The following is a 14,991-nucleotide window of genomic DNA, read 5'->3' as shown; positions in this document are numbered from 1 at the left end:
CTCCTCATTAAAACAAAGTTGTATTTTACTGTTGGACATTAGCGCTATTATCAGAAGCTGCTACCACGTGTGGTTTTGCAGAAGCAAAGCTCTGGTGGATGTTTTAGCCTCTCACTGCTCTGTGGAGGAGAGTAGAGCTGTGCTGTGGATCCGGAGCTGGGGCGGGAGGTTGGCAAAGAGATTCCTGGTTTTGGTTTTCTGAGGAGCTTGGGGATAAATGGAGGAGCAAAGCATAAAACAGATAATAATAAAAGTCTACTGAAGATTATGACTGAAAACACAACTCTTTAAGCAACATTGTAATATCATGGCAGAAAGCAAAGTCATGGTTTTATCGCCACCTCTTTAGTATCTTTGTAATTATTGGGCTCATCCACATGGAATTGAATCTAAGTTGAGGATTGGTGTGTCATATCCCTTAGCATCATGGGATTTGCAGCGGGCTTTTTCATGATAAACTAATGAGGATTTTAAAAGGTGAAATACTGTTATTGTTTACATCAAGACATTTGGAGACTGTTTTATGTATTTCGCAGTAGTGACTCAGCAGCTGACAGAGGTGTTTTTCTGCACTTTTCTAATGTTAGTCTATGGAAAATGTTTCTAGTAGTTCCCACAATCATGGTGGATTTCCATGGTAACAGTGAATTTCTAACATTCCATCCCAAACTCTATAGCGCTTTTCACATGACACAAGTCACCCTGCTGTATCAATGTGTATATATAACATATGCATTGATACAGCAAGTCTATTGAAGAGGAGAGCTCCAGGATACCAGGGGATTATCTATCAAGCTCTGTAAAGATTGGACCCACCATAAATAATTACTCCGCGGCCCAAAAGCAGTACGCCTGGTGTTGCATTTCCAGAGTTCATGGCCTCTTCATATGTGCCGTTTGAAGTTGCTGATAATTTGCATGATAGTGTTTCAGTGCAATGACAAGGGTTGTTTGTCATATGCTTGAGCTGCGAGATACATTTCACTTATTCTGCTTTGATATGTCATACTTAAAGGGAAACAAATGGCCATGATTAGCTGCTCATTACACGACAATGCTGATAATATTATATAACTGTTAAACTCATTATCAGCAATAACAATCTACGCATGAGATGACAAACTTAATAACAAATATTTTCATTACCCTTTAAGCTCTTTCCCTTTTTATTTTCTGGTGCGTTTGGATATATTGCCAACATATGGTGTTTTCAGTGTATTGTTCTTGTCCTGTGGTCCATAAACAGGTGTCTGTGTGAGGTGAGAGACTGAAGACAGGCAGGTGTTGCAAAGAGCATCCCAAACAGCGTCACTCTGTAATTTCGCCCGTGTCTGCTCTGATCAGGGTCAGGCGTGTGATGGCAGTGTCATCCCGTTTCCCTTGGTTACGCCTGTCAAATCCATTACCGCACCCAAGGCTGACGACTAGTAACGACCGGAAACAATTATTGTTGTTCCTGTCGATATCCACGGCTAAAAATGAGGAAAGGGAAGAGCTAGTGCCACTGTCTTGTCTGTGCGTTTGTGTCAGTGAGCTTCAGTCTCGAGGCAAGGCTAATGAATTAGGTCAAATTATGTCTAGACACAGTCCTATTGAATACAGGGGACTCTGATGTATTTTTGTCAAACTTGAAGAAAGTCTAGAATTGGAAAATATTAATACAACATTCAATGGAAGTGAAACTGTAGAGAAAATAATGTTTTGTAGTTTTAGGTTTTGGTAGGTTTGCCCCACAGGGAAAGTTGACCTATCCCTCAATGTCGCTGGGGCTAACAATCCTGTCACCATACTGCCAGTTAAAGAAACAGGCCACCGTTTTTACATACCGAGATGTGTTCTTACCTGAGCTTAGACAAGTTGATGCGTACCTTCTGGTCTTCTTGTGTGCACTCAGTCACGCAAAAAAACCAAAGATGTTGTTAGCATTTAGCCTCTCCTCTTCTCCTCTATGGGGCCAAACGGGGGTGAAGTTAGAAGCGACAAAGCTCTTCCACGTTTTCCTTATTTAAATATGGTTGCGTGAGTAGATACACGATCCAAGTATAGTAACACAATTAAACTTGTCGATTTTCTAGGCAGTAACCGTATTGTAACCGTATTTAAATAGGGGAGACGTGGAAGAGCTTGGTCGCTTCTTACTCGTTTGGGTCCATAGAGGAGAGGAGGAGAGGCTAAATGCTAACTGCTAACTAAATGCTGGTCTTTTTGCGTGACTGAACACACCCGTAAAGACCAGACAGTTACGCATCAACTCGTCTAAGCTCAGGTAAGAACATAGCTCAGTATGGAAAAAACAGTGGCCTGCTCCTTTAATAGTCACTCTTTCATTGCACAGTTACTCCATGGTTACCCAAGGTTAGCCCTCTTACCTAACGAAAAGTTTTGCACTGTAGGCATTTCCCGATGGAGTTTCCCTAACCACAAAAACATGACTGTCAGGTTAATGACAGGATTCCTCGACTGTAGCGCCTCCCTCAGTGTTCTTTCTTGGCTAAGCAAAAGGTAACTAGAGTTTAAATGAGTGAGAATGGACTAAATCGTGTTTCAGTCTTTGCTTTATTGGTTGATACCTAATGAAGGGTCTAAAAAAAAACTAAGAGGTTTGGGGCCGTAATACTGTGATCTAAGATATTTCAGATGGTAAATTAGGTGCAACATTCCCACAGAACATATTTTTTCCTCAGCCTGCACTCGCTATTTAGCACCTGTCTTGATAAATGACCCCCTAAATGTGCATAATCTATGGAGCTCAATTGTTTTGTCCTCTTCAAAACATTGTGCTTTTTGGTAAAAATGAATAGAAATTGTGTTCTTTGGACTTAATAATGTATATAATTCCTATCTGAATATGCTTCTCTGTTGATGAGTGGGTTTGTATTTCTGGGGGTTTCTCACACATTAATTTCCTTGTCCTTTCTTTACCCTTCTCGTCAGCCCCCTGTTGTCTTTTCCATGAATGACATACGAGCATCATTGTCTCTGCAAACAGCGCAGCCCGTCTGACTCTCCATCCTCCAGTAAACCATGACCCGAGCCTGAAGCGCTTCTATTGTTTTCAAGTTTTTCCTCATATTCCCTCAGAGCCCCTTTGCCTCAAAATTTCACGTTGCGCTGCCTCTCTGTAACACCCCATTGTCTCGTCTGTTCGCAGTTTGGGGGAGTCTGGACTTGCCTCTTACCTCATTTTTCGCGCACACGCCCGCGGTCACATGCTGTCGAGATTGAGGGAAAACACTCAAAGTGGGACAGTTTTAATTATCTGCACATTCTAATTACTCCATTCTCCACAGCGATCCGCATCATTTAGAGGAGATAAATGGATGTCTGGCTCGCCTCGGGAAATGGGAAGGTTCATTAGACAAAGCATAGGCCCACCTCTTTACAATGATAAACCGAGCAGAGAATAACACAATCATTGCTCTGGATAACAAAGTGACAACTGGAGACAATTTTAGTTTCCATTTACAATAGAAACACTGTATCGAATGTGTGATTTGGTCAGTTATGGGCAAAAAAAATATTACTTTTTGCTTGGATTGAGATTGCCGTATAGGATTCCAAATCAAGTTGTTGAGATGTTTAGTCACGATAAAAGGTAATGCAACAATTGGAGGAAAACAATTTTAATTTTTTTTTGTATAAATTTAATGGAGCGAACCGGAACAGTGTCTTGTCAAAATATCACAATATTTTAGCCATCGATTATCATTTTCTTCTTTAACAATCAAAGTGCATAATAGGCTAATCTATTGAATAATAATTAAAAAAAAGATTTTTGTATTGCGCCTTAGAATTGCATGCTGTCAGTTTGCAGTGTCCACCACTAGAGGGAGCGCTCTCCTTATGTCTAAAGCCAACAAGGTCTGATACACTGGAAAGTATACTAAACATATTAGCATACAACCTAAAAACATATTTCATCTATTTTCATTATTTCAGTATTTTATCTTTTGTAACACTGTATTTTACACTACCCTTGATACAATGTACCTAACTAAATTTAGTACAATGTAATGTGCTCTGTAACAATGTGTAATAACTTGTGCCTATGGGTTAGATACACTATGGAATGATATGTATTTGTAGTTCGTAATAAGACATAACTCTAGCCCTAAGGGTCTCATGTCCTATTAGATTATGTACCGACAAAGTACTAATACAAGTTAACCCATAGGTACAAGTTATTACAGATTGTTACAGAGCACATTACATTGTACTAAATTTAGTTAGGTACAATGTATCAAGATACTGTAAAATAAAGTGATACCTTATCTTCTACTAAAACTGCTACTTTAATCATAGCATAGATGAGTATAGGGGAATAAATGCCTACTCATCTAAGGCCTCTTAAAACTGCATTTAAACAATTGCATTCTCATGCACTGGCTCATGTCTTTTATTTAAACTATTGAATTGTCATTATTCCGTCCGTCTGTCAAATGCCTCATCCCGTCATTTAGTGGCAAGATTCATATTTTCTGAAGTTCTTTTCAAAGTGACAGTGGCAAGTACATGCCTGTTCTGCTGCTGGAACAATATGGATTTAGGCAATCTTAAAATGTCAAACTGAGTCCAAAATTATTTCTATTTATTTAGCCTTTTTCTAAATGTCAAAATGCACAAAGCCCGGCTCACTCCTTACAGTGATGTGGCTTACTGTATATGTAATGCAGGTCGGTGCACGCTTTTATGCCCCGCCCCTTCTTTCTCTGCTCTCCCTTGAAGGCTAGGTTTTTGACAGTACACGTAGTAATAGGTGTGTGCCATTTCCCAGCAGAGGTCAATTACTTTCTGCGTGGGTGGAATGCATTCTTGAAAGTTAAGAAGAACTTTGCAATTCTGATTTTTGCAAGTGTGCAGCAGGTGCAGTGCATCACGCTATTGGCTGTCATTTGAAAAATACCTTGAAGATTTTGTAGTTTTTTTAATATATTTTTTGTACTTTCTTTAGCACATCTTTTATTTGCATTTTTTTGCTGCAAGATTGAGATTTCTTCAAGAAGCCAGAGGACACACAGGCGTGTGAATGCTCTTTTTCTGTTGGACACTGCCTCCCTCCTAAGCCCGCCCCCTCTCTCACAAGAATCCTACGCTTGATCTTGGTTTATGTTGTAATCCTTCCTCCCACTGGCACTGTAGATGCTTCCACACCTGGACTGCAAAGTCGGACTTGCCAATGGACATTTGCAGCTCTTTAGATTCACTGATTTACTTACAATACAAGAAGTCATTTATATGGTGAAGAAGAACTATAGTTGTATGTTTAGTTTTGCAGTTTGCTTTGGGGCATGTTTTTGTCGTTCTATAGATTAGAAAAAGAGAGATCTCTATTTTGTCCATGAATGGCAGATACCTGGATGAGAACAGCGTTGCAAGTAATCGAACACTTGACCTCTCTTTGACCTTTCATTGGCCCAAGTCGAGATGTCGGCGTTTCGGAGGAGCAGGTTTTCCAAACGCTCCACTGAATCCATCTTCGAGGCGTTACAGCTGGTGAGCTCTGATCCTGACTGTGTGAGATTGAGATGTGCATGTGCGGATATGCAAGGGCAGCGGTTACATCACGGGGCCCGTGTGGCCAATATCAGCGGCTTAGTATCGCAATTTAGGCACTTTATACGGGCTGGATTAATAGTGTCAGATGTCTGCAGAGGTGAGTTGTGCATGTTTGGAAAGGAGAGGAGTGGTTGTTACATCATAGTGTTGGTGTTTTATCTATCACCCCTCCCTCGCTACATATTCCACTATATTCATCGTATTAGCTTTTATCTAATCTGTACTGCTTTGTTATTTATGTCGATGTTCTTTTATTGCCTGTATTAGAAGTCAATATTTGATGGAGAAACATATTTAGATTCATATTAACAGATATTTATTGACTATTTGCTTTGTTTACCTCAATCATTGCAGTAAAGTCGCAATTTGAATGGTTACAGTTAGTTTGTTATATCATATAAATATCTTGTATTTGTGTTAGAAATCTGTTAACCCTGTAGTTTAGACCTTTATAAACTGAAAAGTGAGTGATTATTGCAATAGTCGTTCATGTTTCAGTCTTTTCTCAAATGTTGATGCTCCTTAATGTGCAGAGTGAACTGAATTTTGAATCACAATTTAAAAAAAACAAAACGTTATCTCTTTTGTTATTTTTTTTTAACCACACACTGCCCTAGTTGATGTGCAAAGTGTGTGGTTTTGTTCATTTTGAGGTTATGACAGTGGGTCTTTCTAGATGGTGCGTGTTGTTATTGAAACTGGTTTGATCACCACGATGGAAAATACAGTTTGTCATTGGTGCAGTGAAGCCGTGAAATCAGCAAAGACAATCTTTCAGCTGCTTAAGTCTGACTGTCAACAAATGGACACAGTGTGTTATGCTAAGACAAACAGCGAAACACTTTCTCTCTTTGCCTTCATCACTAATATTACATTTCAGATGGCAGCACTGAGATTTGAGTCACTGTCTGATATTTTAAGATGACAGATATTTTTGTACATTAGATCACTGTGCACAACATAGACATTTAATCTGTTTTATACCTAAGATTTCCTTTCCTTTATTCAAGCATGTAGGGCCAAACAAGATACAAATAAATAAAGTTGTAGATTTTATATTTGTATATACTGTAATCTCAAAGCTTCAACAACTTCTCAACTTGTTTTGATCTATTCTCCACAGCTTGAACAAGATTTATGCATTGTTTATTGGGTTAAAATTATACCCATACGAGACACCATATTAGAGTCATCATTGACTTTATAAAGCAAGCCTGGTGTTACCAACATTGCAGGTCTGCTCTTGCTTGGTATTTTCTGCACTTAAGGTTTGAGGGTGCAGTTATTGCAAGAATGTGTGTGCTGTACTTTCCACTCAGCTTTATGTCTTCATAAATCAGTGAATTCATGCTATGTAATGTAAGGCCCTACAGAAGTGTAAATGTGGAACAATCTGTTCAGTTACCTGTACGTTCGCCCTGGGCAGTGAACATTACAGACTCAGGGAACCCATGTCCTTTCTCATTTATTCACCAGGTGCCTTTTACATTTGCACACAACTTCTTAACAATGTCGCACACCTACAGTATGGCATTTATTCATGTCCAGAAGCGAGTGGAGACGAAAACTAAAAGGATGTATTTCTTCTCTGCAGAGCTCAGAGCAGGTGACGGGTTTCTGCCGAAGCCTCCATGACATAAACACCCCTGAAGCTTCATCATCATCTTCTTCGTGCTCCTCTCTGTCCCCGAGTCCAGTGTCCGCCGCTCCTCCTGCTGTCGGCACCGCAGCCCAAAAACAGCTCACACACGCAGACAAGCTCCGCAAGGTCATCAACGAGCTGGTGGAGACTGAGAAAACCTACGTCAAAGTCAGTACATGCACAAGCTCATGTAATCAATGGGCTGCATTCATGTGACGTCATTATAAAAAGGCCAGAAATCTTTTAAATGTCAAAATGCAGATGCTTTCACCACGTTTATGGTTAATATCTTTGTAATAATTGGAACTTAATAAGGGATTGGCAATTAATTGAATTATTTGATTAATTTGTGTTTATATTAATCACAAATAAAAAGGTTTCTCCCTAGTAATTACGTTCCTAGTAATTATTAGTCAAAACTATTGCAGCTTTGATGAATGGTGAAGTAAATTAACTGAGCTTTCCCTGTTTGCAAGACCAGCAGCACCATTGTTCACCATTGGTCAACTCACTGTGGTTATTCTTCAATCTTTCTTCATCTTCTGTGTTTAGGATCTTCGCTGCCTCATCGATTGCTATTTAAAACCCCTGCAGAAAGACAACATCCTGACTCAAGATGAGGTACGTTTCTATCTCTTGTGTTTCATAATCAATTGGATAAAGAGACTGAAAAAGTGCATGTGGCTGTTTCTGTAGCTGGACGTCTTGTTTGGAAACCTCGGGGAGATGGTGGACTTCCAAGTGGAGTTTCTCCGGACTCTGGAGGACGGGATCCGACTGGTGCCAGACCTGGAGTGTTTGGAAAGAGTGGAGCAGTTTAAGGTTTGCTAAAATACATGCTGGTTACAAAAACAAACAGGGACTTTTGTAATATTAATGTCAATATCTTTACAATGATTGTGTTCTTGTGCGTCTTGTACAGAAAGTGCTGTTTTCTCTGGGAGGATCTTTCTTGTATTATGCCGACCGCTTCAAGATCTACAGCGCTTTCTGTGCCAGCCACACCAAAGTCCCAAAAGTCCTGGCCAAAGGTAAAACTTACTGATACATACTGTTCATTGAATCATCCCCAGGTCTGGATACATGGGAGAAGGACAACCGTATTGTGTAAAACCTTTAGCAAAGACTTAATGAAAATCTGACTCTGTTGTCACATATAAGTAATTCATTTTTATTCCTTAGCTAAAACTGATCCAGATTTCAAGGCCTTCCTGGCTGAGAGGAACCCCAGGCAGCAGCATTCGTCCACTTTGGAGTCATACCTGATCAAACCCATCCAGAGGGTCCTGAAATACCCGCTGCTGCTGAAGGAGCTCTACTCTCTCACCGACCCGGACAGCGAGGAGCACTACCACCTGGATGGTAAATGCTTTATTCCCTTTGTCATTATATTCATCCCTGATTGTGTACATAAACTAACATGTCTATTACGATTCTTAGTTGCAATGAAAGCCATGAACAAAGTGGCAAGTCACATCAATGAAATGCAAAAGCTTCACGAGGAATATGGCGCAGTTTTCGACCAGCTCATCAGTGACCAGACAGCCAACAAGAAAGAGGTAAGTACTTCCCATATTTGCACTATGAATGATGATTATACTCTTTTACTAAAGTAATGTTGCGTTTCTCCAGGTCCCTGACCTCTCTATGGGAGATCTGCTCCTTCACTCCACTGTGAGCTGGATCAATGCTCCATCATCTTTGGTCAAGAGCAAAAAGGACCCCGAGCTGGCGGCGTTTGGTGAGACCCTAGTTGACTTTGTCTATTGCGGTCGGTTTATACCCCAGAATAGTCAGACTTGTGCTGAGTTGTTTTGATTATGATTTCAGCTTCATCCTTTATTTAAATGCTAAACTAACGATCATCTGTGGGAAAATACAACATTTTACATTTAAAACGACGCAAACTTCAACAACAGAGTACAGATGATAGCTTTAAACCTTTGTCTTCAAAATGTACCCACAATTTATCTGCCTGGTTCACTTTTATCATCGCAGCAACATCAGAGAGCTCTACAAGCTAGAAGTCTGATTTTTGCTGTGTCATTTGTGCTTCCTTTGAAAATACATATTCAGTAAATCACAATGAATCAGAAGAGTGTGCGTGGCTGTACAGTTATGTAACGCTGACTGTCCTGCCAGATCGAAAGGATTTCAGATGGACAGATGAGAACCGTGATAATCCCACAGTATTGAACACTAAATCTGTGTTTGTAGAGTGCTGTGGGTAGAATATACCACTGAGTTGGTTGCCAGATATGGACAGGCTTTCTGCTTCACACAAAAGGGGTAAAAGAGTGCAATACTATACTTCTTAATAGTGGTAAGAGGGCAGTGTAATGTACATAATCGTAGTTAATCATAGTGAATGATATTGCGAGTACCATTTTAAGTTTTGTCAAGCCATTATTCATTATTTTCTCTCTCTTTTCTTAGTGTTCAAGACAGCCGTTGTTTTTGTGTACAAGGATTCCTCCAAGCACAGGAAAAAAATTGTAAGTAAAACCCCCTGTTGAGTTACCACAGCGCTCTGCTCCTGTATCCTCTTGTTCTCTGGTGCCCTCTGTTGGCACATTTGTGTAGTGCAGCACAGTCTGAGCCTCTCCCGACTCTGTCTCTCTTTTCAGGGCACGTCTCACCGAGCGTCTGTCAGCGAGGACAAGGTTCCTTTCCGTTTCCGTCACATGATCTCAACTGACTCCCTGCAAGTCCGTGTCCCAGCGAGTAAGTCTGTGTGTAATTATGGCCAGAGAAGTTAACGAACATGGGCCTGCTGTAAGAATGTATGTAATTTTATCTTTATGGATAAAATACTACTCATTCAATGTGTTTTAAATCACCTGAACAAAAGAGCAACAAAAAAGCCACACAAAGAATGATGAAAAAGACAAAAGTGACGAGAAAGTGATGAAAAAGTCACAAAAATTAGTGACAAAAACGCATTAAAAAAGCAATGAAAAAAAGGTTTAAAAAAAAGTGCAGACAATATGGCAACCATGCGAGGGAAATTATGCATTTAGATGAGTTTTGTAGATTTGGTTCAAGCTGAAGTGGAGAAAATGTGCTCGGTTAAAGGGGCTATACGGAGTTTAAACATTTTAAAATTATGCCATGTCCTAATGTGTAGAAAGAGCACAGACCTGTTCACCACAACTGCCTCTAAAATCCTGCACTGTCACTCAGAAAGTTGTTACTTCGGGTCGAATTGCCGTCATGCATGAGCTTAATATAGAAGATGCAGTTACACGTATGACCTGAGGTGGCAGTAGTGAGTATAAAATGGCCAACTAGCCCCTTTAAGTTGGCGGGTAAGAGGTTAATAGTTTTAAATGTTATGTGACTTTGTGGAAAGAGTTCAGTTCATTCGATTTAATGTCAACTCTACCACATGTACACCACATATGGAGAATCAAAATTGTGTTACTGTGAAACCCTAACAATATAACACAACATGCAGTAAACAGTAATATGAAACATTCTTTTTACAAAATGTGTATTATACTGTATATACAGTGGGGGAAAAAAGTATTTGGCCAAAATCCAATACAATGTCTATGTGAAACTGACCAAATACTTTTTTTCCCCACTGTATATATATATATATATATAAAAGCAACCCCAACTGCATCTTTAGATGAAGCTTAATACTCATTTCTCTTCTCATTTTTGCGTCCAATAATTGCAGCATCTGTCCTCTAAATATGCTGTAGCAATAAATGTCATTTCTCAGACAGAGTGATTTTCTGGCTCATAACACCCTCAGTCATCCCCAAACCTTCTGCTCTGACTGAGAGCCTGTTGTGTAAGAGGCTCTGTTTTTAACACTGAATGTCTGTATTTTCACCTCTTTTTCAGACTCTGACAGCACAGCCACATGTGAAATTGTCCACACCAGGTCCGAATCTGAAGGGAGACCAGAGACGACCTTCCAACTGTGCTGCCGGTACAGACTTAAAATAGTAACATATTTTTAAACTGCACTTAAGTAAACAGTTGTATCATTGTAAAACATCCTGCTCATAAGTTGAAATGTTACTATACTTGACCAAGGACCATTTCCACGTCTTTTAGTGTTTCGGAAAGGACCTTTAGTAACTTTGGAAGTGGTTTCATCATACCAATATTCCTCTACTGGAGAAATATTGTTTTTTTCACTCCACTATTTTGAGATATGAGAAAAGAAATAAAGTTTGTAAAATTCAGTTGCACTCTTCCACACCACAGATCTCCGGAGAGTAAGAAGGACTTCCTGAAAGCGGTTCACTCAATAATCCGAGAGAAACAGCGCCGTCAGCTCCTCAAAACAGAGTCTCTTCCTCTGAATCAGCAGTACGTCCCGTTCGGAGGGAAACGCCTGTGTGCCCTCAAAGGAGCCCGGCCTTCCATGAACAGAACAGGTAAAAACAGACTTTATTTAACCGGGACATTGCACAACAAATGCACAGTCCAAAGATGGCTACAGGCACTCCCACTTAGAGAACATACACAATATAAAATACAGATAAAACACCCCACAGGCAGAGCAAAACAACAGTCCACATACAGTATTTGTAAAACACTTTCACGTTCAGTTCAATGTCAGAAAACATTTGACACTCGTGCAGTGTTTTTCGGGGATTTCTGCTGCTAAACAATATCATGTTTATTGCCATTTCAGTCTAAAATATTATAAGCTATTTCAACGCATTGTTCACATTGTTTTTTGATAATGGACAAGAAAATGTAGCTACGGGAGCCACGTTTTTTAAGTTATGGGAAGTATGGCATCTTAAATGAGGACGAACCATATCGAGTTTAAACCAATTTAAAAATCAAAGGACTATATTGTGGAAAACCTAGTGTTAAACCTGGACTAACTGTAACTTCCTAAACACAGGAACATTTGAAAGCACGCTGTTGCTCCCTTCACAAGCTTTATATAGCAATGCTGTACTGAACCACAAAAATCTATGTTTGTAATGAAAATGCTGCGTCTGCAAATCCCTCATAACAAGTTTGTACTTTTTCCTTCTCAAGTCTCCGCTCCATCTCGAACTCTCGGCCGCAGGAAACTGGTGAGAAACCGCTTCACGATCGACACAGACCTCATTTTCCACGGCAACAACAACAGCGGCGATTCCGATCCGTCAGACCCCTCCTCCTACTACCCCGCGTCCTGCTCGACGCCATCCCAGCACGCGCTCCCCCAGACCCGCAAACCTCAGGGGCAGGACACGGACCGGTGGGTGGAGGAACAATTCAACTTGGGGTCGTATGACGAGCAGGGGGAAGCACCTGTCGCTCAGGTCAAAGAAACAGACATTTTGAGCGACGACGACGAATACTGCAAGTCTGTGAGGGCGGCGTCTGCGGAACCGACTGATCTGGGGGACAAGTTGGACGGGCTTGACCTTAAAACTGAAACAAACTGCAAAGACGCTAGTACAATGAACTCTATGAGCTCTTGCGGCGTTGCTCTGTCGCACTCTCCCACGCTGACTTTGAAGGTTGCACCGTTAATGCAGTGCGCAGCGGAGGAGGCGACCAACAAGGATCATAATATAATTTGGGTGAGGCGGGATGACTTTGCAAGCAGCTGCAACGGTGACGTCTTCTAATTAACAAAATAAAGACCACCATAACCATCGTTTAGCAGAGTCTCAAGGGGTCAAATAAAAAAAACAAGCTTTAAGACAAACGAGGAAGAGTTGAAAGCATTTTTAGATGACGGTACCGCATTCCTATTTGACCGGATCACTGATCTGACAATCCCGAATGAACAGGGGGTAACTTTTTGTAAGCTTTTGTTTTTCGTCGGGACCACTTCGAAGACACAAGTGGCTGTGGTTCACTAATTAACACAATGTACTTGTACGAGAGCAAAGTGAACAGCTGCACCGCATGTTTACGCCAATACAGTGCGCGCACATACTGAAACACGAGCACCGCCACGTAGGCAGCTAAAGGCATAAACACTGATGAGGATTTCTGGCCAAAAGATGTATATTTTTCCACACAAAATAATGGGTGTTTTATTTTTCTGACTTGGAAGCTGTTTGTATTGGGACACTCAAGGGCTGTGTTACTGACTTTCTCATTAGGGGCGTCTGGCTCAGCACCACTCTGCGACAGATGGTGGAATCCAACTAGCTTTATTGTGCTTTAATTGTGTTAACTTAATATTGGCTGCATTACTGTGCATAGGCAGGAGGACAATGGAGTGCGCTATTAACCTTGTGTACAAAATGTGTTGCAGCTCACTTTTGTCTCCCAGAATACCTTTTTAAGTATATAGTTTGGACAGTATATAGTCTACCTATTTAATATACGCCTTTTTACTGTATTTTTACACTAATAATGAGATTCCCAGTGTTACAGACTGTTTGTAAGCTGTATTTGGTGCCATAAATCTTAAAGCAACACTATGTAACTTCATCTGCTTTAAGTGAAAGCTTGGTCTGCATTGTCGATTACATCATTAGTCGCAGACCACTGTGTTTAATTATAATGATAACGCATTAGTCTACTTGGAGACTTATTTCACAGTTGTTGTTTTTTAGCTTTTCCTGCTACAGTACTTTCTAACATGCAATTACAGCAAATACATATAGTAGGCATTTGAAGTGTCTTGCCCAAGGACACATTGCTATGAAATTTCCCCATTGTGGGACAAATAAAGCTCAGCCAAACCTCTGACCTTTCGATTAAAAGCTTGCTATTCCACCTCACGTATTATTTATTATTAAATCCAAGCAAGCGTGAAATGGTTTCTCTCTTCATATTATATCTTGGATTAGGAATATTTTATTGATTTTAAACTGGACATACTGTTACTGATAACGCTGCATAGTGTTGCTTTGAAAAAGATGAGCTTGTGTCACATGAATGTCTCGTGTCCATTTTGTGTTAAAGAAAACTTCTCGTCATATTATTATGCTGTTATCCATTATTCTGAATGCCATTATGATTACCCATCACTATCCTGTTTTACTTGAATTTTCTTTTTGTTTTTAACGAATATTTGACCGGAGCCATGCTTGTGACTGTACTGTAGATGACAATGAAATCATGCAGTTGACCCGTAGCCCTTAAACCTCCTCCATAATACAGTACCAGACAATGTCACCACAATTAGAGGACAGCCAATCCGGTTTCATGTCTCCTGCATTTCCCCTCATGTCCACCAGGCTGCGCTGGTTCACTGTTTGTCACCGCGCTCAGCGCAGCCTCGCACCTGGATGTTTCCAACAGCACTTATTATCCAACTTTGACAGGGGACCGTGCACCGCTTGAGTAAAGGAGAGCTGAAATACACCTTGGATGTTGTTGTGATGTTGAACTGTAGATTTTAGATTCCTGGCTGATGACCCAGACTGTGAGGTACAATCTCCTTCAAGGCAATATCCTGTGAGAACTTTTGACCTTTTTGTACTGTAAAAAAAAAAAAAATCTGTTTGTACAACCGCTGTGGAGTGTCATTTTTACGTCGGCAAAATAAATTTTATAAAGTGACCTGAAGTAACACACTTTATTTCCATTACTCATATGGGCCATATACTTAAAAAAAATAAATAAAAAAATTCAGACTTTGATTTTTTTCCATGTGTTTGTTTAGACAAAAATGGCCATACTGCCTTTGCTATACCCAATCCCGTCAGACCTTGGAAGCTAAGCAGGGAAGGGCCTGGCAGGACTTGGATGGGAGACCATTTGGGAACACCAGGAAGCCTAGCGAATGTAGTGAGTGAGTGAGTGGTTGGTGGTGGTCGGAGGGGCCGATGGCGCAGACTGGTTGCCTCGCTTCCGTCAGTCTA

At 40.5% G+C, this 14,991-nt stretch overlaps 1 protein-coding gene across 4 annotated transcripts in view; it reads left to right on the top strand.

The window, feature by feature from the left end:
* Nucleotides 1-14,684, top strand: part of LOC306970873 (rho guanine nucleotide exchange factor TIAM1-like) — a 62,083-nt gene extending 47,399 nt beyond the window's left edge. For 3 of the 4 annotated variants that reach the window (XM_079566920.1, XM_079566922.1, XM_079566921.1), the window contains exons 18-28: nt 7,151-7,366; nt 7,751-7,819; nt 7,895-8,020; nt 8,121-8,229; nt 8,381-8,757; nt 8,831-8,939; nt 9,635-9,693; nt 9,826-9,922; nt 11,054-11,141; nt 11,423-11,595; nt 12,215-14,684. In XM_079566920.1, coding sequence (XP_079423046.1) covers nt 7,151-7,366; nt 7,751-7,819; nt 7,895-8,020; nt 8,121-8,229; nt 8,381-8,757; nt 8,831-8,939; nt 9,635-9,693; nt 9,826-9,922; nt 11,054-11,141; nt 11,423-11,595; nt 12,215-12,795 — 2,004 coding nt within the window. In that variant the 3' untranslated portion in view covers nt 12,796-14,684. The remainder of the gene's footprint in view (nt 1-7,150; nt 7,367-7,750; nt 7,820-7,894; nt 8,021-8,120; nt 8,230-8,380; nt 8,758-8,830; nt 8,940-9,634; nt 9,694-9,825; nt 9,923-11,053; nt 11,142-11,422; nt 11,596-12,214) is intronic. The other variant, XM_079566923.1, reaches the window with a different exon arrangement.
* Nucleotides 14,685-14,991: the final 307 nt, after the last annotated feature.

This window comes from Gobius niger (genome assembly GCF_951799975.1).
Source record: "Gobius niger genome assembly, chromosome: 11".
NCBI classification, from domain to species: Eukaryota; Metazoa; Chordata; class Actinopteri; order Gobiiformes; family Gobiidae; genus Gobius; species Gobius niger.
Note: the sequence above shows the minus strand (reverse complement) of the source record. Positions and strands in the feature narration are given on the sequence as shown.